The 26,845-nt window shown below is 38.1% G+C and overlaps 1 protein-coding gene across 8 annotated transcripts in view; it reads left to right on the forward strand.

Annotated features, from left to right (window-relative positions):
* Positions 1 to 26,845, forward strand: part of HDAC9 (histone deacetylase 9) — a 980,387-nt gene that overhangs the window by 610,528 nt on the left and 343,014 nt on the right. For 7 of the 8 annotated variants that reach the window (XM_043462790.1, XM_043462787.1, XM_043462788.1 and 4 more), the window contains 3 exons: positions 1,172 to 1,382; positions 2,050 to 2,267; positions 21,021 to 23,651. In XM_043462790.1, coding sequence (XP_043318725.1) covers positions 1,172 to 1,382; positions 2,050 to 2,267; positions 21,021 to 21,335 — 744 coding nt within the window. In that variant the 3' untranslated portion in view covers positions 21,336 to 23,651. Of the gene's footprint in view, positions 1 to 1,171; positions 1,383 to 2,049; positions 2,268 to 21,020; positions 23,652 to 26,845 lie in introns of those variants that run through there. The other variant, XM_043462784.1, reaches the window with a different exon arrangement.

Raw genomic sequence — 26,845 nt, forward strand, 5'->3', positions numbered from 1 at the left:
GTTTCATTTTTCTTTGCTTCCATTTTGCTGTGTATGAAGCTATCATAATTAATTTTTCAAGCTTGGCATTGCTTTGGCAAAGGGATCTCTAATATTCTATTTCCCCACTGAGTAGTGGGAAATTTTAAGGAGAAGAAGCCAGGAGAAGGAATTACTTCTAGGTTAAACATTGCATCGACTTGTTGTGTGACTAAGACAAACCATTTACCTCTTTGTCCTTCAATTTCCCCATCACTGAAAATTGCTTTGCTTCCCTGGCGCACAGCAATTTTGAAAGATGAAACATGAGTTTTGAAAAGAAACATGCCACATAATTTTGAGGTATTAGACCTCTGCTTTTGTAATACCAAAATGACCACCATTCATTAAGTTCTTTGACTAGGAGAATTCATTATTACTATTGATGATATAATTATTATTGCCTTATTACTATGTTATCATATATTTCAAGTTCTTAATAGCAATTTTAGGTGATATCTAATTTCACTTGCAGTTTATTTTATTAAACAAAAGTATCTGGAGTGTCATTTTCAATATTTGGAGGTTTGGGACTCTGTTATGATTTAATATAAAATACACATTTAAATAAAATTTCTTCATATTTTACATAATCTTTCATTGACTTATCTCAAGAATTTTATTTTAAAAATTAAATATTGGACACCCACAGCTCTGTGAATGTATTAGAGGACATATAAAGAGTGAATTGTTCCTTCTGCTTGAAAATCCCGAATTACAGACCATTTTATATCCAGCTTTTAAGCCCCATTGTATAGTAATGAGTTTAGCAATCTGAATAAATTTTACTTTTCTAATATACCTTTTACTTAAGTAATATGTTAAAATATTTTAGAAATAAACTTCCCAGTTATTAAGCCTAAAATAAACATAATTTTTAATGTTTTCAAAAAAGTTTTATTTGGGCTTCAGTACAATGATATGCAATACTAAACTCTCTCCAGTGCTCCAGCTTTGTTTTTTTTTCTCTCATGTTCATTCACTTAGTTCAAAAGACATACTGTTGTCCATTTTCCCTATTCAGCCATTGGGTAAGATAAGGCTTTTTGGTGGCAGGGGAAATTATGGAATGAGAAACCAGTCTAATGATTTACAGACCTAATGACCCATATGGATGAAAGTGGATTAACATCTTTATTATTTCTTGACACAGGCTTCAAATTCACTCAAGGAAAAACAGAAGTGTGAGACCCAGACTCTCAGGCAAGGTGTTCCTCTGCCTGGGCAGTACGGGGGCAGCATCCCGGCGTCTTCAAGCCATCCCCATGTTACTTTGGAGGGAAAGCCCAACAGCAGCCACCAAGCTCTCCTGCAGCATCTGTTATTGAAAGAACAAATGCGACAGCAAAAACTTCTTGTGGCTGGTAATTTAAAGTAGTACCATTTGTAGGTTATGTTAGGACTTTTGTTTTATCAGCAAGCCAACATAATGTCTCTTTGCCTCAAGACCTAGTAAAAATTCACATTGTCGTGCAGAGGCAGATACCTAGTACTATGGAAAAGACTGTTACCCATATTTATTCCTCTAGATCTGTGGAAAAAAAACTCACCTTATTTAACCTTCAGATATACCAGGGTGGACTGTGGATGAGTCAGTGATCAGATGTGTATCTGCCTAATGCATTGGCATTTTTGCCTCCACCCTACCCAATCTGGGCATCCCTAGTGGCTCAAATGGTTAAGAGTCTGCCTGCCATGCAGGAGACCCAGGTTTGATCCCTGGGTCTAGAAGATTCCCTGGAGAAGGGCATGGCAACCCACTCCAGTATTCTTGTCTGGAGAATCCCATGGACAGAGGAGCCTGGCGGGCTACATTCCATGGGTCGCAGAGTTGGACAAGACTGAGTGATGAACACACCCAACCTAGTCTTCTTCTGATATAGGCCCAATAGTATACTACTTTTCATAAAAATTATCCCATAGCTATCTTCTTTAGTTTCTTGTCTTTTCTTAAATTATGTCTGTTTCTCTGTAAGTACCTCTCTTTATATATATGTACATATATATATATATATATATTTTTTTTTTCAGGTGGAGTTCCCTTACATCCTCAGTCTCCCTTGGCAACAAAAGAGAGAATTTCACCCGGCATTAGAGGTACCCACAAATTACCCCGACACAGACCCCTGAATCGAACCCAGTCTGCACCTTTGCCTCAGAGCACCTTGGCTCAGCTGGTCATTCAGCAGCAGCACCAGCAGTTCTTGGAGAAGCAGAAGCAATACCAGCAGCAGATCCACATGAACAAGGTAAGTTCCCAAGCCATGTCAACACACCACAGCCACCAGTGTCGAATCTGGAGTTGTCGTCACTGATGTGGGCACACAGGAGAGAGTGTTGGTGTCCATCACAATGACCTGGAGACTGGCCTCCTGGCCCTGCTCTCAGGGCTCAAAGACCCCGTCACAGTACCACTGTCCTCTCCATCACTGCATGCATAGGACATTTGTAGCAAAGTTGAGGTCCTAGATTTGTAACAAAATTCAGGTCCTAAATTGGAAAGTCTTTTCTGACTGAGTGTGTATCTGAATGCAGCAGCGCATACAGGAACGCGTGTGCAGAGCCGCAGGTTTTGTTACTGCGGTAAAGGTTTGAGGCAGAGCTGAAGTTCGCACAGGTGCTGGCAGCTATGCCAAGGTTAGCCAGTTAGGCGTTTCTCAGCAACTTGTATGTATCCATGTTACATTTGTTTTTTAAATTATGTCTGACTTTTAGTCCAATCAGTGCTGAAGCAGTTTCTCGGCAGCTTGTGGTGTTCTCTCTGTGTCAGAAGTGGACAGCGGAGGCCTGAGTCACAGCACGCCCTCGGGAGCTCTCCTGCTGAGGCAGCCACAGACGGTCGTTCTAATATAATGTGTCATGCAGGCCGGGAGAGCATTTTCAATGACTCTGTAAGCAAACCTGGTCCGTACAGTGCCTAGCCACTGCTCTCTGCAATGGTAACCTTACAAAGGAGAAGCCTTTCATTCCTGGAAAATGAAAGGTCCTGAATATCAAAATTCTATACTTTCTCCTTTGTTTCTATGTTACCTACAAATAGCTGATAGAGGCATTATATTGAGAGACAATGTCCTGTTTACTGATAAATGGATAGCTAAAAATTGGCTAAGTATGTAAGTGCACTATCATATTATGATATAAGCAAAACAGGGCTTCCCAGGTGGGACTAGTGGTAAAGAACCTGCTTGCAATTGCAGGAGACATAAGAGACGTGAGTTTGATCCCTGGGTCGGGAAGATCCCCTGGGGGATGAGATGACAACCCACTCCAGTATTCTTGCCTGGAGAATCCCATGGACAGAGGGGCCTGGTGGGCTACAGTCCATGGGGTTGCAAAAAGTCAGACACAACTAAAGCGACTGAGCATAAATGAAACAAAACCTCATGGGCAGAGGTCTTATCATCTTTCTGATAGTAAGAGAAGGGGATCTTTATCATGTGCTCACCTTATTGCAGATGGGATTAGAGATGTTTTCTCATCTTTGGCCTCCATCTTAACAAGGCAGAGACATGAAGGTAGCATGGATTGAAGAGCATGATACTGAACACAAATTCCCCCAACCCAACCCTATGCAGTGTTCACAAATGACGTGTATGTGTATATATTGGGTGGGGATGGCTAGGAGTGCCAGCTGCCTCTCCCGTCATCATTTGCTTCACTGCAGATTGTATTTCACTATATTTCAGACTCTTTCTATTAGTATATCATCAGGTTAATGCCTATCTTATTGCTTCAGTATTTCTCTAAATTTATCAAATTATCTTAGATAAAATCAGTCTTGTCAGAGGAGAACTGATTTTTCTCCTTGTATAATGGCATATTACTCCTTGTCCTCAATGTCATTCTGCACATTTACTGTGTTATGGTAGAGTTATGTTGATTTGTTTCTTTTGTGGTATATTAGCACAGCTTAAAATTACCAGGTATTCTTGAAACATTATCCAGTATGAAAGGAAAGGCTGGGAATTCTTACTTTTCACCTCACAATATTTTGATCTGGAATTAGATTCATTTAGAAAAGTAGTAGTTGTTGTTATTTAATTGCTAAGTCATGTCCGATTCTTTTGCAACCTCACAGACTGTAGCCTGCCAGGCTTCTCTGTCCGTGGGAAGAAAAGTAATATCTGATTGTGAATACACTTTCTGCTACTCTGTTCTATTTCCTAGAACTATATGGAGGTGTATTCTATTACAGGTATATTAGGTAAATTGATCCCTTTGAAATCACCATCTACAGATGATTTCTATGAATACCTTTAAGAATATTTTGAAATACATTTTTTTATGATCTAGAGTTCCCACTGCTTCAAACTCAAGTGGTATGTTAATATTGGATGGAATCATTGTATTTTAGTATCACACTCGAGATTTTGACAGGCAGATGCTAAGCTCAGTCACATGAAAGAAACTAAGATGGAAAGCAGGCATTTGCATTTCAGCAATGAGAAAAGCAAATCTTATCAGAGACCTTCTTCCATGTGGAGCTGATTCCTTGGACTCTGTTAAGAATTCCTCCCAAAATTAGAAACAAACCTATACTACATGTTTGTACAGTGGTTTGATTATTAAATCTTGTCTTAATTAGGCAAAATGAAGCCCAGAAAACTTCAAAGTACAAAGCTGATCTTTATATATTAACCTCTCTCAACTTGGGTGTTTAGATTACTCAAGCAGGTCTCTCCTTGGCTTTTCTCCTTGTATGTATTCCATATGTTTAATCAAGAATCAAGATGGCATATGCACACTGGGTATTCTCCAGATTTTGAAAATATTTCACCTGTCCTCAATTGTCTAAGGGAATAGAGAGGAATTTTCTTAAATAAATATTGAACTCCATCCCATTCTATGGTATCCACAATAGAAGCACTAATGAGTGAATCGCTACTGTTCACCTTTTCCATGAGGTAATGACATTTATTTCACGTCAGGAGAAGGCAAAATTAGATGCTGAAAGAAAACAGGTTTCTGCATAATAATATATTTATGGGTATCATGTAGAATAACCATTAATGAGAAATAACCACAGAAACTTTAATTTATATCTCTTCCCCCCCCTCTGTTATCATGGACAAACCTTTAGTGACTCATCAAACAGCCAAATAGTTGGCATCATAAACACATAGTCCTTACTCTCTTGTGATAATTAGTGCAGCAGGAAATACAGGCACATATGCAGATATAGGTGTATAGATGACATATTTTATATGTCTTTTCCTTTTATTCCCTCCAATTTGCTTTATGCTGCTTTTTTGAGGAATTTAGGAACTTTGAGGAAAAATGGAGTGAGAAGAAAGAAAAATAAGCAGATTTATCTCTTAATTTACATCATATTAAATATGATTAGCCTTCCTGGTATGAAATTTTTAATGACTGATTTAAATTGCTAATAATCTTTAGAAGAATTAGAAGCAACAGTATACTTTTTCAGAGCAGCTTGTACAGTGATTGACTTATTAAATTTTAAAGTCTTTCTCATATCTTGCTGTTATTTGAATGCATTTATGAAAGCAGTCAGTCATATTTGTTATAACCACACAATGTAAATGTTATTAAGCACACTAAACAATTTGCCTACCTGCTACCTACTACTTAATGACATTTACATGGGAAATTTGTTTGTCATAAGATGCTAAAGCTCATGTAAGTATGTTTTAAGTGATTAATAGCTTAGCAGAAATATCCCTAGAGTGGGTTTGTATAGTATTTGTATTGCTATATCTACCAGAAAAGAATGGGACAAGCTAAAGGAAAAATGAGTGGAAAAATGTCAGATTGTTTTATCTTTGCTTATAAGTTTGTATATTTTGTTTTCACTGAAAGCATTTTGAGAAGCTTAACCATAAGAAAATCATGGCTTACAACATTTGTTCTCTTGTTTGTTTGTTTTTTTTTTTGAGACATTTGAAACATTCAGAAATGCATCTAAACAATTTTATTGCTAGTATATAGTACCTTCATGTTTAAAAAAACATTAAAGAAAAGGTTTTTAATATGAGGATCAAAGAAGACTGTTACTTTAAGTATGTCAGTATCTTTTAATTTTTTTATTGGAAAAAAAGTGGTTTTCTAAAATAAAATTTTCCTTTTAAATACAAAATAGCAAACAAAAATTTAGGAGAGTACTGGTAGTTTTCTTCTGAACCCTTTTCAAGTTTTAATATTGCCACAGATTTTCTGGTAAAAACTATGACTGGTGAAAACAAAATACCACAGTTGCTTGGACATTTTTATGATTTTTGAAGGAGTACTGTGACCACTGCCTGATTAATAGTAGGGCAAATGTCAAGTCACATCACTCTCTGAATGACACATAGAAATTTTCCAAAGTATATTCAGGCGTCTTTATTGTGAGAAAATTTGACATAGATCTCTGTCCCCCTTCCAAATAACAACATTGTTCTTTGAATTATTTCTTAGTTATAGTATTAATAGCATTGATTGCTGCCTAATTATTTCTATTTTAACTAAAATTTTGTATCTTTTCTAATATCTATGTTTTTCATATTCATCTTGTCAAATCTGTATGAGAAGAAATTTTAAGAAAATTATTTCTTATTTCCATACTTATTTGAATGACATAATCTATGCAAGGGACTTCCCTGGTAGCTCAGCTGGTAAAGAATCCGCCTGAAATGCAGGAGACCCCAGTTCAATTCCTGGGTCGGGAAGATCCCCTAGAGAAGGAATAGGCTATCCACTTCAGTGTTCATGGACTTCTATGGTGGCCTAGATGGTAAAGAATCCGCCTGCAATGTGGGAGACCTGGGTTCAATCCCTGGGTTGGGACGATGTCCTTGAGAAGGGAACGGTAACCCACTCCAGTATTCTTGCCTGGAGAATCCCCATGGACAAAAGAGCCTGGTGGGCTCCAGTCCGTGGGGTCGCAGAGAGCCTGACACGACTGAGCCACTAGCACAACACGAATCTCTGTAAGTATCCACTTAGCAAGTCATTACTGCATTCTTACTTGATTAGTCCCAGACACTATCTCAGGCAGTCAGAAAACAGCATTCAGCATCCTCATGGAACTTACCACGTGGCAGCAGGGGACTGAAATATTCCATAAATAGCAATACAATGTATTAAGTATCGGGATAGAGGACATGAGGAAGGAAATTATTTTCTTTGAGGAAATAAGTTTGAGACTGTTCAGTTTCTCTCAGGATTATCGCATACTGTTTATATATTTTCCTCTCCCTTCTCCCTGTCTCTGTCTCTTTTCTGTCTCTTTCTCTCTGTCTTTCTCTCTCTCTCTCTTTCTCTCCCTCCCTTACTCCCTCTCTCTCTCTTTCTTTGTAAAATGCTCTGTGATAAATATCTTATGCATTCCTATGACTGGATATCAGCCAACACTTAAAAAAAAAGCCCACACAAATCATGAGATGATATCTTATACATGTCAAGGTTCACTCTAGATATAAGTATTTATTATATATTTGTTACTATGATACGTAGGCATTTTGACATGAGTGCTATTTTATCATAATAAAAATATATCTAAGACAAGAGCAGTAAAGGGGAGGCTGAGCAGATGTCCTGCGTTGCCCTTATTAAAACAGGTAGATTTTTATGTCTGACAAGCAAGGCATGAATATAATTAAGCTCAAATGCTGGTACAGAGCTAATGGGGAGCGTTCATCAGGTTTGGAAGAGAATTTGACCCTTTATTTGAGTAGTATCTATTGTATTCCTTTTCTTGACATAATTTTCTAGCATAAATGTTACATTTTCTCCTTAACTCCTCATGATTCATACTCATTTCTTGTCCCCAGTAATCCATCCAGAACAGCCTAGAGGAGAATATTCTTTCATGCCTGTAGTCACATACAAACATAGCATGGTTTTGTGTGTATGCATATATTTCTTCTTATAAAGAATCCCTAAAGCCATGTCTAAATTTTGAGCAAAGTGTACATTTTCCCAAGGAGATTAATTTGAACAACAATACATAGACATTTACAATCCCAAACATATTTTGAAGTCACACTTCATATCAGTTTATTTTAATAAGGTGAATTCTATCCATGCCTTACTTGTAAGATGAAAATTTTGCAAATAATTACATAAGGACCATGTACCAATTTTTGCTTTTTTGCTACACCTGTTTCTCCTAGTGTGTCTTTTCCTCCCAGTCTTTTACACAACTTGCGCCTCTCCAGAGTGTTTCCCAAAGGAACCTTAGGGATAGCTTCCTTTAAATGGGGCCAGCTCTCTTCTCTGTATAGGCTCTTCCATGAGCTGGGACACCATGCCAGCATTCTTATGCGTATCATCTCCTCAAACTATAATACACTTTCTTTTTCACTACGAAGAAATTTAATTTTCTTCTTAGTTCTCTTGTAACTAAGTTGACCAAGATGACTAGGTTAGTAGTGGACAGAGCTGGGATGCCAGCATAGGTTGTCTGACAAAAAATCCTGCCCTTAACCTAAACTTGGGCCAGTGATTTTCAGTGTTGTTATTTATCACCAAGGAGACAAGATTTTCCTAATTTTATTTTTGCCCAAAGTAGGAAACTTACAATGGAAAACACGGCAAACAAACCAACAAAAAAGGAAGGTCATCTTATTTTTTAGGTATCGGTTTGGATTTGCCAGGATGAAGAAATCCCATTTCCTGACCTTGATTCCTGGTTCTCTACGCATTGCCCTCCCTCCGGTTACTCCCTTGGAAGTGTCTTTATATGGACTCAGTGGTGGTACTTCCAGATATTCTCTTGGCTTTCCAATGGTGCGGTGTGAACGCAGTAGAGAACCAGCTGCAGTAGAGAAATACTACAGCCAGGCATGCTTCATTCCTTTCTCCTGTGTTGTAACATTGCTATGTTTTTTAGATTGGGCAGACATTTTCTCACAGGAGTTCTGAGCAAGCCTGAAGCTGAAAATCAACTGACTTCATCAGGTTCAACTGAAATGCAAATGTTGGCATCTCATCTATGAGTGGTTGGAAAATGCCTTTTTTTAAGTTTTGAAAAATGGATGAGTAGAAACTTGAACTGGGCTTTCATTTAGGAAAGTCGGCATTACTGTTGTCAGGTTTAATTTCTCTCTATCCACATGACAGCTTGTTTTTATGCAGAGTCTTTAATCACCAATTTAGGATTACATTTTGCCCATTAGATGGATAGTATGTCCAAAAACTTTAGCAGGCATTGAAAAGCAGTCTTAATTTTATAACTATAAAAAGCCTCCTAGATTATTTATCTATCTATAGAGGTTTATAAAAGAAACTTTGACTTTACCCTCAAATAGATGCTATTTCGACATGATTAGCCCAATGTAAATAGATCCTTGTAGGTATGTATTGAGCTTCAAAAATCCCCACTTATGCTGCAGTACCAGCTTACATCATCACAGAGAATTCATATAGAAGCTTTTCATATAATTACAAGTTGATGGTTTAAAATATACAGAAAATGGCTTGTTGCTTTATTATTAGATGTGATGAAATCCTGTGTTTGGAAAAGAAACTAAATGACCATTTCAGTGGATTAATGTGTAACATTCATAAATGTTCCCAGTGCTGCTTTCATAACTTGAAGACCAAGGGAAGGACCTCGACCTTTCCTTTTCACTCTGCACTGTTAATCTAGTCAGAGATGCTTTTATTGAAGGAGAAAAACAATAGTTGGACATGACTATGAGGTAAGAAAATAGGGGAAAGAAAACTATCTGGGGAATTGGACCATGTGAGTGCTTTGACTGATGTTGATTCCAGGAGTTCAAAAGGAGAGGGAAACTAAATAATTTGGTTGTTTCCCAACCTTGACAAATAGTTTCATTTGACAGAATGAAATAATTAAGTCTTACTAAGGAATTTTTAATATAACTAAGTGATTTGTGGACATGAAAACCACGAATGTGTAGCAGTCTCTTTGTTACAGATTTTGGATGCCTGTAAGTTCTTGATTTTAGGGTTGTTTTCTTCCCTTCTGTATCTTTCTTCTCTTTCTTTAAATATTTATGAAAACTAAGGGATTATAGTGACCCTGAAATGTCATACGGTCTGGAGTATTCCCATCCTTCAGGCAGAATTGATGCCAGGGCTATGCTCTCCCATCCTAAATAAACCACTTCTCTCTTGCTATCAGCTTAGTTATATCAACCAGCAATAAAAACTCACTTCTAAAAAATAATTTCCTGGCATGGAATAATTGATGTTCCAAAAAGATTTATTAGCAACCATTATGCTGCATCCTAGAAATGAAAATAAAGGCATGTTTTTCCCCTTGAATGGCTCATAGACTTGCAAGTAGATAATTCTAATCAAAGATAGGTCTACAGAAAACGTAGTTCCTATGAATTGCAAAATCTAGAATGCTGGGTAGCCTTTTCAACAGAAGTTTCTGATGCCATGCACAGTTATTTAATTTTTTTTGCCATTATGGCCAAACTATAACCTCTTTGTCCTCCAATGCTCTGATCTATAAATTTTAGAGGTTTTTAGTGAGAATTACATGAGAGGATGTTCTGAAAGTGCTTTGTAAACATAGTAAGAAATCCTTACATTTAACACAGTATTTATATTTTTATATAGCACCAAGTTCTATTTTCCTCATTCTGTTAATGAAAATAGCTGTCTGGAAGTGGTAGAATATTTCTAAGACACACATTTTTCACTTCTCTCAGTATTACATCAAGCTACTTTATTGTAAACCAGACCACTAAATTTTGTTCCAGCTGTCTCTTGTATCTTTGTATTCATCATGAAGCTGACCTTGTTTTTCTCTTTGGAACAATATTATGTTTAGTTATTGAATTTTTTTAATTTATTTTAATTGGAGGCTAATTACTTTACAATAATGTGGGTTTTGCCATACATTCACATGAATCAGCCATGGGTGTACATGTGTTCCCCATCCTGAACCCCCCTCCCACCCCCCTTTCCACCCCATCCCTCAGGGTCATCCCAGTGCATCAGCCCCGAGCACCCTGTCTCATGCATCGAACCTGGACTGGCGATCTGTTTCACATATGATAATGTACATGTTTCAGTGCCATTCTCCCAAATCATCCCACCCTTGCCTTCTCCCACAGAGTCCGAAAGTCTGTTCTTTATATCTGTGTTATTGAATTTTTTATTGAGGTGTAGTTCACACACTGTAATTTATTTTCCTTTTGCTGTGCAGTTGAATGATTTTTGACAAATGCATATCATCACATAATCCCCACAACCAGGATATAGAACTATTCCCTCAGCTTCCAAGATTGCCCTGTGTTCTCCTTTGTAGTCAGTCCATGCTCGTACTTCCAGCCCCTGGCAAAGCAAAAATTTTGACCATTTAGGGAACATAAAACAAATCACAAGCATGAAGGATGGTGTATTGTTTTTTCTTTGTTATACCTTTAAAAAAAAGTTTTTTTTTTTATTGAAGGATAGTTGCCTCACAGTGTTGCGTTGGTTTCTGCTGTACCTCCACTTGAATCAGCACAGGGATCCGTGCGTCCCCTCCCTCTTGAACACCCCTCCCGTCTCCCCCTCACCCCACTCCTCTCTCCGGGTTTTCACACAGCACTGGGTTGGGCTCTGCATGTCACACAGCAAGTGTCCAAAATATGCAAGCAGCTCATACAGCTCAATACCAGGAAAACAAACAACCCAGTCAAAAAAAGGGCCAAAGACCTAAACAGACATTTCTCCAAAGAATGTGTAAAGACATACAGATGGCCAACAAACACATGTAAAAGTGCTAAGCATCACTCATTATTAGAGAAATGCAAATCAAAACTACAATGAGGTATCACCTCACACAGGTCAGAATGGCCATCATTAAAAAAAAATCTACGAACAATAAATGCTGGAAAGGACATGGAGAGGGGAACCCTCTTGCACTGTTGGTGGGAATGCACGTGGATACAGCTGCTATGGAGCACAGTATGGAGATTCCTTAAACAACTAGGAATAGAGCTACCACATGACCCAACCATCCCACTACTGGGCACATACTCTGAGAAAACCATAGTCGAAAGATACACATGTGCCTCAGTGTTTGTTGCAGCACTTTTTACAATAGCTAGGACATGGAAGCAACCTAGATGCCCATTGACTGATGAATGAATACAGAAATTGTGGTGCATATACACAATGGAATATTGCTCAGATATATATAAAACACACACACACACACACATTTGAGTAGTCCCAATGAAGTAGATTAACCTAGAGCCTAATATACGGAGTGAAGTAAGTTAGAAAGAGAAAGGATGGTGTATTTTAAGAGCATGTAGACATCAGCCCTAAATGATCTAAACCATAGAATGTTCAAGCAAGAAGAGACGTAAGGCCTTCTTTGCCAAGGTCAGAAGCTGATAGTCTATGGGCTGGATCCATTCCATTCAACTGATGTCTTTGGGCTGCCCAGTGTCTTAAAAAGCACTCAATCTTTAAAGGTAGATTTCAAATACGAATCTAGATTTCTGGCATTGTCTGAAAAACTGAAAAGTCTGGCTACACTGAGCCTATGGCATTTTTCACATGGCATTTATTGTCGGGGTGTCTTCTTCGTTGTCCTTTTTAAAGAGGACTTGTACTGTTTTCCAGTTTACCAGAGCGAAGGATTGATGAATAGGCAGAAAGGGGGCTGTTTACCAATCAAGTGATCGAAGGTCCTTGGCTCTGAGACCTTGTCTATTCTGAGACACAGTCCAAAAACACTAATCAAAGGGCGAGCGAAGGGACCTAGCATGCCTCTCCTCATGGTGCCACTATTCATTACCCTTAAAGAAGGGGAAAAAAAAACACAAAACTTTCAAAGTGTACTGTCAACTGAAGATCAGGAAGGAGGTTATCAGGGAAAAAAATCCTATTATGTAATATAAAAGGGCATAAAATTACCCAGTGATGTAACAGAAGGAAAAATAGCTCATCTGTGTTCTAGTTAAGAAATGCCCCCCAATAGTCTGGCTTGGGATTTTATGTTCTCAAAAGTCAGTCTTCCTGTTTCCACTTTTGCCCACCTAAATCCAACCTCAGGTAGCTTCCAGAGTGATCCTTTACAAATGCAAATCACATTGTGTCAAGCACTTGCTTGAAAGTCCCCAGTTGTTCCTTATAGTTTGTAGGATAAAATCCAGATAGCTTTGCAGGGGCCCACAAGGCTCTTGCCCCCTCATTGACCTTGTCTCCCAGCTCCCTTCCCTCACCCGCTGAGCTCCCACCACACTGGCTCCCGTCTGGTGTGTGGGCAGTCGGTCTCCTCCCATCTCATGAAATGAACTGCTAGTCCCAGTTCTGGTGGAATATTCAACCTCCAGGTGTTGTTAATACTCAGCTCAAACCTCACCTCTTCAGCGGGGCCTTCCTTGCTCAGATTAGGCACACTCACTCCTTTCCCCATTGTTCGCTGTCACATTAAGTTCCACTCTTCAGTTGTTTATTTTTTATTTCTCCTTGAGACAGGATCTTGCCTAACTGACCACTCTCTTCCCAGGTCCTGGCATATGTAGCAAGTGCTCAATAAAAATTTGTTGACAGAGTAAAAAAATGGGTAACTTTAACTAGCTGGGAGGAGGAAATTTTTTAGTCTCCTTTCCGGAAGTGAACACTTCAGTTATTGGAATATTAGGATGTTTTAAGAGCCAAAGAAAGGACATTTTAATAGCAGGCATTGTTTTGGACAGTCATTTAGAGTTACAAAAACGAACGCACTTTCATTAAGTATTCACTTGGCCCCTAGATTAACTTTATATCTCTTCAGTATTGGCAAGAAAGGATGTTTTTCAGTTTAGACTTTTAATTAATGTGAATAATGGACCAGGACTTAGAAAGTTTTTCTCTCTTGTTATTTAACTTTGGCTCTTCTGATTTCTTCCCTAAAGTGCACAAAATGACATGGAATATTTTGTCTTGAGTCAGAGTTCTTCTCTAAGTAGACCTCTTGATTTGAAAGCCCTCCAAACTCTGCATGTTGTTTCTGAGAACAGTTGGTACATACCTAATCTATTTGTGAGTTGAGACAGAATTTTATCATTATTTTTAAATCTAGTTTCCTTGGAGCTTAAGGGAAACGTTTTATTTTCCAAAAGAAGTATTTTACATGTATTTAAAAGCAAAAAAAAATCCTTGTCTTTTTGCCATTCCCCAGGAAAATCTGTCTTAAAATCTGAGGCAAAATAAGAAAGTGATGAGTAGGGTCAAAGGTCATTTTGCATAGTTTAATTCAAACACTTGTGCTGAATTATTTGTTGACAATTTCAGAAAATCAGATGTCTATCCGAAACAGATTTATTCCTTATATACTTCTGTGCTTAGTTTGATATTCCATTTCTGAAAATATTTGTGGGGACATGAGGGATTTCTGTGGCTAAAGTTAAAATATAAAATTTTTAAAGACATTTTATTCAAAAGCGCTATGCTTACATTAGCTTCTAGACTTATATCAAACAATGTAACTTGCACATTGAATTAAATGGGTTAAGGTGTAAAGATTAACAGCACAATCTTTAAATGTTATTTAACGAATTTTACACCATTTGCTAATAGAATATATGGTGTTCAACATGGAATATAAAACATTGAAATTATGGACTTGCTATACTTATTACCCTGGCATGGATTGATAAGAATTGAAGAGTCAAGTTGTAATACTTGAAGGTATTAGAGATTTGGATAAATGATCATGCTGTCTGGTCTGTAAAATCTCCAGTGTGAGCCTGTATATGTGTGCTACATATGTGGAATGGTCATGGACCGCCTGCAGCCTTCTTTAATGTTCAGTACACTTGCTATACTGAACTGACTCATTTGGAAAAAACCCTGATGCTGGGAAAGAATGAAGGTGGGAGGAGAAGGGGATGACAGAGGATGAGATGGTTGGATGGCATCATCGACTCAATGGGCATGAGTTTGAGTAAACTCCGGGAGTTGGTGATGGACAGGGAGGCCTGGCGTGCTGCAGTCCATGGGGTCTCAAAGAGTCAGATACAACTGAACGACTGAACTGAACGGACACTTGCTATACAGTAGCATGGAAGATCCCCTAAAGGAGGGCATGACAACCCCCTCCAGTATCTTGCCTGGAGAATCCCATGGAAAGAGGAGCCTGACAGGCTACAGCCCATAGTGTCGTAAAGAGTTGGACCTGCCTGAAGCGACTGAGGACGCGCACACAGCATGGAGAATACAGGGCCACACTGACAGATGAGATTGAGCGAAGATAAAAGGAGCAGAAGCCGCAGCTCAGCCATCATCTTCTTCATCCCAGCTGGGCTCCCCACCGGAGTAACTCACCTGGTGTCAGACGAACGGCACCGGGTGTGCTTTGCAGATGGAGCCTCAGCCGAGATTACACAGGCGTACACGTTTATCTGTCACACAGATGTTTCTTCTTGTGTTTTCTAGCCAGCAAGGCAATGGCTCAGCTTTGCTGGGGGATCACCTCCAGATGTTCAACCAAAGAGAGACCCTGCTACCCCACTGAGAGTCAGCAGACAGCTCCTCCCTGTAGCTGGGGCCCCTGAGCGACAGTACAAATTAGAAAAGGGTTAACCCATCCCTTCTTGGTGGTGGTCATAGTTGTAGTTCAAAAACACATAGAGCACAGCGTAGTCCAAACACTGGATTTCCTCATACGTGGTCAGAAACTTGCAAATCACATCAAGTAACTCTTTATTTTAAAAATCCAAAATAAGTCAAACCTGGCATGTGGATCTTCTGAGACTTTTGTTTGCATATTTTCTTGATGTTAATTACTAATTTTTCCACTCCAGCAAATTTGACTGTTTAAGCAAAATCAGCTTGAGTCAGATATCTCAAATAAGAAGTTTAGATTAACTCCCTCCATGCATTTATAGTTTACCAAATTGTCTCCAGGAGATCCCATTTATTTCTTTTGTATTTTTAGAAACTTCACAAAGAGCACATTTTATTCCAGAAATGGTGAAAAAGATGTCGTTATTATTCATGTGGATGTTGGCATTCACTTTATAACTTGGGGAGAAAGAAACATGTCAAAGCTTTATTGCTAAGTACAAATTAAGTTTTCAGATGTTTATGAAGACGAGAGAGAAACAGGATAAATTCTAGATTTTTGGTTTGTGCAACCGGATAATGGTGTTTACTCAGAGAAGGAAAATTAGGTGATCAATACATTTGTGTACAAATGGAATAAAGGTTATCTTTGAGCTACTCAAAGTTTCTGATACCTATTGGAGATTCTAGATCTAAGGGATAACATTAGGCAAGCAGCTGAATTATGTAAGTTTGGAGTTGAGGGGAGACATTGATTTGTTTATATGAATTCAGTTGTTGTTGGAATATAGCTATTTCAGAGTAGAAGGTATAAAACATTCTAGGTGTCTTTTCTGGAGATGATTCAGCTTTTGAGGGGCATGAAATTCCTTCTCTATAAAATAAGAATTTGAAGAATGTTGTTAGAAAATTTTCAACTCCAAACATTTTATATCTATACGATCTCCACTCATAAGTCACTGTTTTGTATCAAGAAATGTTTCTTTTACAAACCATTAAGGAATTCTGCCCTTAGAAGAAAATTGTTTTGCCATCTGGCCTTCTCATTCAGTTATCCCAGCATTATCCATTCTGGCACTTATTTCTCTCGTACTTCAAGTCCGGCAGAAGTGTAGGTGAAGCCAGAGGCGCTGGGACAAACAGCGCTGATTCTGTGTTGCACACTGGAAATCGTTTTACACACTTTCGGGTGTGTCTCTATGTCAACGAGGTGGTAAATACTGATCAGATTTGACTAAATGATGTGATTTCTGGGTACTCCAGTGACTTCAGGAGTGCATTAACAGATCAGATTTTCTGTTAGAGGTTTTCAGTTTAAATGAACATATGAAATATTCAGTGAACACTCAGCATTTTGTCAGTGTTAAAGATTTTCTTTGACATATTTGCTATCTATGGGAAATTATATTTCAGTAAATTCACATACATCTTATCTATTCGTTGGCTGCACCACCATTAGTATTATAAATCTCTTACTTTCAAAGATGCTTTGATTTTGTCATGTTTTCTTTTCAAAAATACTTCATCTTGATTGTTCCTGTTAATATCTGATTTCAAGTGCCACTGGATTTGGTATTTATGCAGTCATTACTGACTTTAACAAGAGAGATTTCAGTCAGTTAGGATTTCCCCAGTGGCTCAGCAGTAAAGAATCTGCCTGCAATGCAGGAATCACAGGCGGCACAGGTTTGATCCCTGAGTTGGGAAGATCCCTTGGAGGAGGGCATGGCAACCCACTCCAGTATTCTTGCCTGGAGAATCCCATGGACAGAGGAGCCTGTCGGGTCACAGTCCATAGGGTCTCAAAGAGTCAGACATAACTGAAATGGCTAAGCACACACTCGGTGTGGATGAAAGCCTAGTTTGAGTGAATTCTAAAGAGACTGTGAGAAGAAAAATGAAGACAATGAAGAGAAATAACTCAAGGAGATTTACTGAGGAAGGTACATAATGTGTGTTTTTTGTTTTTTGTTTTTTTTGTGAGGTGATGGTGGGACCAAGGGAGGTTACATTTAAGACGGATAGTAAGACTGAAGGTGTCCAAGTGGAAGTACTCCAGCAGAGATGGGAAATGAGTGATGGAGAGCCAAATGGAAAATTGCAGGGATGGACAGGACCCAGAGCATTAAGCTGAGGGCTGGACTGAGATAGGGATGCAGACCTTTCTTCCACTGTTAGTAAGCAAGGGCGAGTGGGACGGCTTGGTAGCAGAATGTTGAATTTCTCTATTTTTGAATGTCTGTTTTCTCACTGAAATAAGAAGCAAAAATAACAGGAGTGAGGAAAAAGGTCTAGATAGTAGGAGTTTGAGGAGAAAGGAGGTACTTTGAAGTAGTCATTGAGAGAGTGAGAGAAAATTAGCTAGAGAAATGTAGTAGTATTTCCAGTCAGCACTGAGGGTCCATTTGAGGGTTATGATCACGGATGTGAAGCAAAACACTCAGCGTGATTGTAATTTGTTTATTTGTTTCCTAGCTTATTCAGCTGCTTGGGTTTGGCAGAGATTTAATATTAACCAAGGTTGGAAGTCTTATTCATACAGGAAAATCCATATTGAAAAGGGCAAGGGAGTTGAAGTTAGTAATAAGGGAGTGATATTTAATGATGAAGAGTGGAACCTAGTCCAGCAAGGAGGGAAGCTGAGGAACGAGGGTGGTGGGGGTGACAGGCAGGGAAAATGTGGCAGGTTCAAAAGCTTGGAGAGCCCTGCAGAGGTGAGGAGTGGGTCAGGGTCAAAATATTCTGAGGATGAGCCTGAGGAAGCAAATGATGTCTGAAACTGAGGTTTAAGAGCATGTACAGCCACCAACAAAGGCCAGATCACTGGGAGCTGAAGTAGAGTGGAGGATAAGACCATTGGAGGTTATGAGGTCAGGACACTGAGAAGCCATGCTGGAACTGAAGCTGAAGAGAGAAATAGCAACAGAAAAGTCTTTTTACTTAGCGGGTGGTATCTGTGACTTCCTCTTGGTTATTAAATACTCCCTGTGGCCAGACATCCAGAAGCTGAATAAGATGCAGAGTCACCCCTAGGAAGCAGGAACTTTTGACGTGGCATTTCCTGGACACTGGTCACACGTGCTCCCTGGCTGACCTTCATGAATGGCCCTTAGTTCCTGTCCTATAGCCACACATCCATAGAGTTTTGCTTTTTTTATCCTCTTGCCCTCACAGAGGCTCTTAGGGGGAGGATCTTTTGACCACCTTGTGAAGGCATCTGTTTGACCCACCAGTATCGTTGGCTCATCAGCCCTGATGAACTCGCTCCCATGAACTTTTCCAGCTAAGCTGGGGTATCAAGAGGTGGAATTTCCACAGCTCAGCAAGCATACATCCAGAAGATGAATGCAACAATTTTCTGGCAGATACTGTCTCGAAGGGGCTCTCGCAGTCCCCTTCACCTGACTGATATGTTTTCTAATTTAATGTCTTCTCCCCACAAAATCCTCTAGCCTGCTCTTGCATGTTGTCTTAGGTGAGTGAGGAGGTCAAGGTAGCAAGCCTGGCTGGTGATCTCTTTCTCTGTGTCTGTCCGCCTGTGTCTTGAAGAATGAGTGGATGTTTGTCACTGAATGTTCTTATCCCTGGTGTCCCAGCTAAACCTGGAGCTTTTCAGTTAAAAGCCTGCTTCTTTTCCGTGGTGTTACGTGTTCTTTTTCTAGCCAATTAAGTGGAGTTCTACAATTGTATAGTCAAAATTCAGGAATAATATATTGTCTCTTTTCTCCAAAATCTCAGTCTTATATATGCTTTATCCTAAGTTATATTTTATTTCTGTAGAATCTTATTCACAACTCAAATATATTATAAACTGGGTCACTCTTTCCAGAATCATCTTCCAGCACTCTCTCCCTGTCTTCCTGTGCTCAAACCGCACCGACCTTTCAGTTGCTCAGACACACTGGGCTCTCCTCCAGTCCACACACTGTGCCTTCTGCCAGCAGTGCTCCCTGCCCTGATTTCCACTCCTCACACACATCCAACTCCTCCTGTCCATCCTTCATATCTGATGTCTCAGCCTCCCCAGTGAGACTTTCCTAAATCGTCCACACTTTCCTCCTGTTTCAGCCAGTGTGTATTCTTACAACACGCTGTATTGCTCCCTTTTCCATTTACCATACTTGAAAATAAGAATAAATTTATGCATCTGTTTGGTGCCTTTCTAACACTCGAAACTGAAAGCTCCCTGAGGGCAGGGCAATGGCTGTTTCCCCAGTGCCTAGCAGAGAGTCTGAAACATGGTTGGCACTCAATAAATATTTGCTGAACAAATGAAAACTCCCAGTATAATTCTTACTACAGTGAAATTGAAGGGCTTTGTCAGCATACACAAGGCCATTTGAGGTTGTGAGCACTGGAGGAAAGTCTGAGGTTAAGACACCCTTCAAAATTTGAGTCCTTATGTATTCTAAACCTACAGGATGTGTCTAGCTTTGAAAAACATAGGTGTGAGTGGGAGATAAATTTGAATTTTTCATAGAAAAGTCTGTATTCATGATTTTTGTGTTGGTATTCTAACCGTGCTGCTCATCATAATAGTTGGTATGTTGCTTACATGGGCACCGACTCAGCAGAAAATTCTGACCACTCTTTGAAACACAGTTCAGGATCTGCGATAACCAGTCAGCAGGCTTCTTGTCAAATGAAACAAAAGGCCTATGTGAGATGAAATCATCGTGAGAATTTTTCCCCGTATAACAAGTTTTTATACATGGCATTTTGCTATTGTTCAATTTAGGTGTATTGCCAATTATCTTTTTAAATTATAATTCATACACTTCTAGAGATTAAATATGATTTAATTTAAAAATAAAAGGTCTAAATAATTTTCAAATTCAAATGATTCCTTGTTATGGTCCTATTCTTTAATTTATATTTGGATATTACTAAAAAATTCTGTGCTATCACTAAATTCTGCATCTTTTTGAAGTTCAAGATTTCAAAGTCAATATTTCCACTTTTCAGAGGTATACATAGCTCTTTTATCATTTGACCATTTGGGTATAGGAAAATTAACAGACAAAAGCACTCTTAGAATTTATGCTTCTGTCTTATACCGTGGTTGCCATTTGTTGGAACATGAGATTGGGGAAGTTTTTCATTACCTTTCTATTAATATTATTTCTGCTACACTTCTTCTTTTAGGGAAAAAATATTCTCAGGTTTGCCTGGATTAAACTGATTCATTACAACCTGTCCTGTGTGAGTTTCATGGTTTCCAAAGGAAAAGTTCATTATTTACCCTTTTCCCACCATTTTTTAAGTCGGTTAAAGAGTGAACTATTTTTAAAAACAAAACATTTAAAGACCTCATTCCCTGCCTAGGACACCAATATAGTATGGAATTGGTGGGACTGCTTCAAATTTAGTATTGCTGAAGAATTTCATTGCATACAAATTCATTCCGAAAATGATCCTCAGAGATTAGAAATCAGGGTGTACTGAAGTAGAATTACAGGAAATCAAAGTGTATATTACTGCTCTGTTACCACCAAGAACCACTGAATATTGAACCCCTGAACACTCTCTTCTAGCTGCTTTCGAAATCTATTGAACAACTGAAGCAACCAGGCAGTCACCTCGAGGAAGCGGAGGAAGAGCTCCAGGGGGACCAAGCGATGCAGGAAGACAGAGCGCCCTCTAGTGGCAGCAGCGCTAGGCGCGACAGCAGCGCTTGTGTGGACGACACAGTGGGACAAGCTGGTGCTGTGAAGGTGAAGGAGGAGCCCGTGGACAGTGATGAAGATGCTCAGATCCAGGAAATGGAATCTGGGGAGCAGGCTGCTTTTATGCAACAGGTAATAGGCAAAGATTTAGCTCCAGGATTTGTAATTAAAGTCATTATCTGAATATGAAATGCATTGCCGGTTTTGGTAAATGGATATTATTTCCTATCCGTTTATATCTCTGAATGATTCGATTTTAGTGTTTAAGGATTCTGATTAATGCAGATATATCTATATATAGATCTTTCTATATACTGATCTCTATATAGATAGCAAGGTTTCTTGAAACTCTACTGGGAAGGAAATACCTGTTACACTAAACTTATACTACATCAGTATCCAAGTGATTAATAGGCTTTTAATTCATCCCAAAGCCTGCCACACCAATTACGTCTAAGGAAAACGAACTCACTGTTGGTTTTAGTTTATCTGTTGAGATCAGTGACTGCTGGATAGTTTTCCAGTCTGATCAATGAAACATTTTATTAGTTACTGATTTTTTTTTGATATGTAGAATTCAATTTTCACATTGTTGTACATAATGTATCATACTACAGTCTTGAACCCTATTAAAATTAGTCAGCCCCTTCCTTCCTCTCTCTTTTTTTGTTAAGTGAAATGTTCTGGTTACTATGCCAGTAGTCCTAGGTTATTGTATAGATTGCAGTTGAAAATATTAGAAATAGAGGTGGTTCTAAATATATAGATGCAAAGTACAGCACTATTTTAAATATCACATTCTGTCTCACCTAGTACTGCTCATTTCATTTTTATCCTGTGTTATTTGATGACATTGTTTATTGAAAAAGATCAAATGGAGCAGATGCAAATGCTGGCAAGAGCTAAGTGCCGCTTTATGGTCCAATCAGATATGACATTGTATCTGCAGCTGTGGAAAAAATAGTAACAGTTTGATTATTATCTGACCTGAAGTCAAAAATCATGTTTGAAAGAAGAAGGTGTGTCATATTTGATAATCGTTATCACTAGGATCTCTTCAGTATAATTCCATAATGACACAATGTATACCATACTATTTTGGCAAATAAAAAATTAGGAAAGTTAGGTTTAACAAAAGAATCTACTTGTACATAATGCACCTTCAGAAGGACGGTGTCCTTTGATGCTATGAAATGCAAACAACTTTGAAGGCAACGGAAGACTGTTTATTTAAGTCAGTTCTTTGTCAGGTTCCCGCTGTTCTACAGAAAACTGTTTCTATGAGGCTGAACAGGAAATGCCTTGTGGAAACAGGAAGTCCAAGTGATTCATGTACTGAGGAATGTAGGGGAAAAAAACGGAGGATAGTGTTTTACTCTGTCTGTTTTTAAAGGGCACTCTATGAATTGATTTATTGTCTAAGAAAATAACACCGCAAGTAGGGAAATTGTTAAGGAAGCTTTTCACTGGAACATTTCCTTCATACTCTCTTTTGATATGTTTACCTTGTTTTATAGGTTTACTTTTGTTAAGCTAGTTAAAGATTCGTTGTATTAAGACCCCTTTAATATGGATAATCCAAATTGACCTAGAATCTTTGTGAGGTTTTTTTCTATTAAAATATTTATATTTCTAAATCCGAGGTATTTTAAGGTGTAGTATCCTGTTTCAAAGGAGATATAGCAGTTTTGCCAAATGTAGACCTTGTATAACTGTATGTTACTGGCACGTGTTGTTTACATTTTGCTGTGACATTTAAAAATATTTCTTAAAAAAGGTTACTGCTAAAGATACATTATCCTTTTTTAAAAAGTCTCCATTCAAAGTAAAGTAACATAACTAGAAGTTAGAAAGTTTAAAACTTTTCCATATAATGAAAGTCCTTCGATAATTTGACAAATAGCTGTAATAGGCAACACTTCCTACTACCAACATATTTTGGTTAGTATATTCCTTCAGATTAAAATGACTTTTTGTCAGTTATTTTGCATTAAAAATATGGCATTCCTAAGATAAAATTTTATATTTTTTCCATCTCATAAATATACATTTTATTTAAAATCTTTTTGCAATCTCATAAAAAAGGGATAGTGCATCTTTTAAAATACATTTTATTTGGGGAGGAACATGTGGCTGAGCAGGCTTTTGTATAATATTACTGCAAAGATATGTAATCACAAACAAAAAAAAAAAACCTATTTTTTATAGTGTCATTTGAGAGAGCTTCATCAGTACAGTTGGTGGACATTAATTGTTTGAATTTGATAGTCTTTGAATTTAATCAAGAAACTACCTGGAACCAGTGAAAAGGAAAGCTGGACTTAAATAATCTTAAAACTAATTGATAATTGTCTCTTTTAAAATCTACTGTATTTATTATAATTTACACCCTTGAAGGTGATCTCTTGTTTTGTGTTGTAAATATATTGTTTGTATGTTTCTCTTCTTGCCTTCTGTTATAAGTCTCTTCCTTTCTCAAATAAAGTTTTTTTTAAAAGATCCCCTTTCATACATATGGCTTTGTGTAAACTTGATATATTTAATCGAATTTGAAACTCATGCACTAGGTCTCATATACCAAAATATATTGCCATTCTTTGTTGAAACAAGAAAATAAAGATATTTTGAGCAGTTACTTCTAATGCCATTAAAAATAATAAATCCAACAATAGTCACTTTAACCAATTTACAGCAGCCATTATCAGATAACAGACACATGTAAAATTTGTTGCAGTCTTATTTTCCCCGCGTGGCCTATTTCATATGTTATCATCTTTGATGTCAACTTCTAAATATAAAATTTTATATAAATAGGTATCAGTCACTTTAAAAATTCTTTTTAAAAAGGTTAATATAATCCCTTGAATATAACAAACACTCAATAAATATTAAAATGAATAATTCTCTGTATCATAATAGTTATATCTATTACAGTAAGAACCTGACCTACAAGTACAAAGTGACAGTATGTAAAGAAAAGAGTATTAAATGACCTCCCTTTATGTGGAAACAATGATTATAATAGTAGTGTGAAGAACAAGGGGCCTGAGTCAGGTGAGGGGACCTGGGCCCTACACACCCTAGAGCCACACTCATGGCTCCTCTTCCGCTCAGTTGCAAGCAAAGCATTCCTCATGATCTGTGATTATGTGTATTGGGTTCAATAAGTTAAAAATATTTGTCTTATATTCTTTGGTTCCCTTAATCTAAACTTCAGTAGTGTCACATGAGTTAAAACTAATTCTGTAGCTGATATCATTTACTATTACAAAGTGGATTATCATTCTGTAAACCTGTAAATTTGATAATTTGGTCAGACTTGTGGGAAATATCACTGATTCTAGTCATAATTTCCTGAAAATTGCCTTTGGACTATAAAATTATAAGATTACTTGCTACTAGAGATCCTTAAAAAGATGGCGAAATCAATTAGATAATGATTTTATACTATATATTTGATTTCAGAAGTGTAAAGGGACTGTTTCAGTATGTATCAATGTTAGAAGCTCTTCTAGTTTCTTCAGAAAATAGTTTTTGCCAGCAACGGATAACCATTTACATTTCTTCCTCCGGTCGTCAAGGCCTGCCTTCTTGGTGAAAGGGGCTGCTGAAATGGAGACTGCTACTTTATATAGTTTTGAGAAAGGCAGCTTTTTAAAAAAAATTTATGTTTCTTCATACTTATTTTTTTCTAAAGTATGTTAAAAAGGAACCAAGATACTAAACATTTTTTTGAAACCTACTACTCAACAGATATATAGGTGGACAACAGTATATATTTTTTTAAATTTGGCGTTCCTTTGTGACTTTTTCCACTAACAGAAATATACAATTGTGGGTATATTAATGATGGGTTAACAATTATAAGTAATCCAGGTTTACAAATTATAACTGATTATATTATAACCAATTACAATCTCATATATATATATATATATATATATATGTATTTACACACAAGAGAAAGAGTTTGAGAGGTAGATTACCATTCCTTTTATTATTTATCATTCCTCCAACTGGGTTTTAAAGGGAAAGTATGGGTGGGGGGCAATCAAAGAACTCAGACAAATGAAACAGGATATGAGAAATGTGACTTCAGACTATTTATGTTTTAAAAGTTGTCTGTCCTCGCTTTATAATAACTTCTTTAAGGCTTGTAGATGGTAGGGTTTAGACAATGCAACTTTGGGAGACCATTTGACTTACAAGAAGACTTTTATTTTTAACTGTTGCAAATATATTATGTACTCGGTGTTGTTATAAACACTTTACATCTGTTAGCACATTAGTCCTCCCAGCAGCCTTACAGGGTCAGTATTATTGTCCCATCATAGAGCTGAGGGCCCTGGGACACAGAATAAGTCAAATCAGGTCGAGGTCACCCAGTCAGTGGCAGTCTGGCTCCAGTTTGAACCTTGGCAATCCCACACCAGCCCTTGTTCTCAGCTTCTGCCACTGAGCTGTATTTGTGCAACAACTCTGCTTTTATGTCCAAGTTTATGAAATCATTAGCGATTTCTTCTCTCTCTGTCCATCAGCATTTCCAGACTGTTTTGAATCAGTTTCCTCTTTCGGTCACTGCTGTAGGTAAAGGGATTGTTGTTGTTTAGTTGCTAAGTCATGTCTGACTCTTTTTGTGACCCCATGGACTGTAGACCACCAGGCTTTTCTGTCTTTGGGATTTTCCAGGCATGAATACCGCAGTGGGTTGCCATTTCCTTCACCAGGGGATCTTCCCAACCCAGGGATCAAACGTGCATCTCCTGCATTGGCAGGTGGATTCTTGACTGCTGAACCACCAGGGAAGCCCACAGAAGTCAGTATATGATGTTGTAAAAAGGAAAAGCAAGGATGTTTGTCTTGAGTTCTAGACCTCTAATGGTTTTCCTATTGAAAGGTGCATAGAAATTGTCTTGAGGGAATCTGTTGACAGTTGATATTCTGACCACACCCCACAGAGGTTCTGATCTTGTCCTAAGAGTGCAGGAATCTATGTTTTTCAAGCCCTTTGTGAGAGTCTGATTCAGACACAGTGCTCTGGAGGCTGCCAGGGGCCCTTTAAACCACTTCCTAAAATGTGTCTTGATTTTTCATAGCTTTTACCTACAATCCTTGGATTCTCCGATTCTTTGTTTTCATAGTAGACTGGCTTGTATTTCTTGTATATTGTTCTGTTTCGCCTGCATGTTAACTCAACTATGGGTTGAGTATAGTTGAAGTATAACTATAGGTTTCTGTATTTACTGCAGTTACTTCTTCGATGTTTGTCCCTTTAGTTTCTCTCTTCTGATTGAATAATTTCTTAGCCTATTGTGTGTGTGCGTGCTGCATTGCTTCAGTTGTATCCAACTCTGCAACCCTATGGACCCCAGCCTGCCAGGCTCCTCTGTCCATGGGATTCTCCAGGCAGGAATACTGGAGTAGGTTGCCATGCTGTCCTCCAGGGGATCTTCCTGACCCAAGGATCAAACCCATGTCTCTTATGTCTCCTGCATTGGCAGGAAGGTTCTTTACCACTAGCGCCACCGGGGAACCCCTCTTAGCCTATTATAGAGTATTAATTCATCAAGACTTTGCAAATTATTTTTCCTCATAATTTCTGAGCTATTTGTGGTATGTTCTTTGTGTGTGTGTGTGTGTGTGTGTGTGTTTTATTGAGATAAAATTCATATAACATAAAATGCACCATCTTA

This window comes from Cervus canadensis, chromosome 3, assembly GCF_019320065.1.
Source record: "Cervus canadensis isolate Bull #8, Minnesota chromosome 3, ASM1932006v1, whole genome shotgun sequence".
Taxonomy (NCBI): domain Eukaryota; kingdom Metazoa; phylum Chordata; class Mammalia; order Artiodactyla; family Cervidae; genus Cervus; species Cervus canadensis.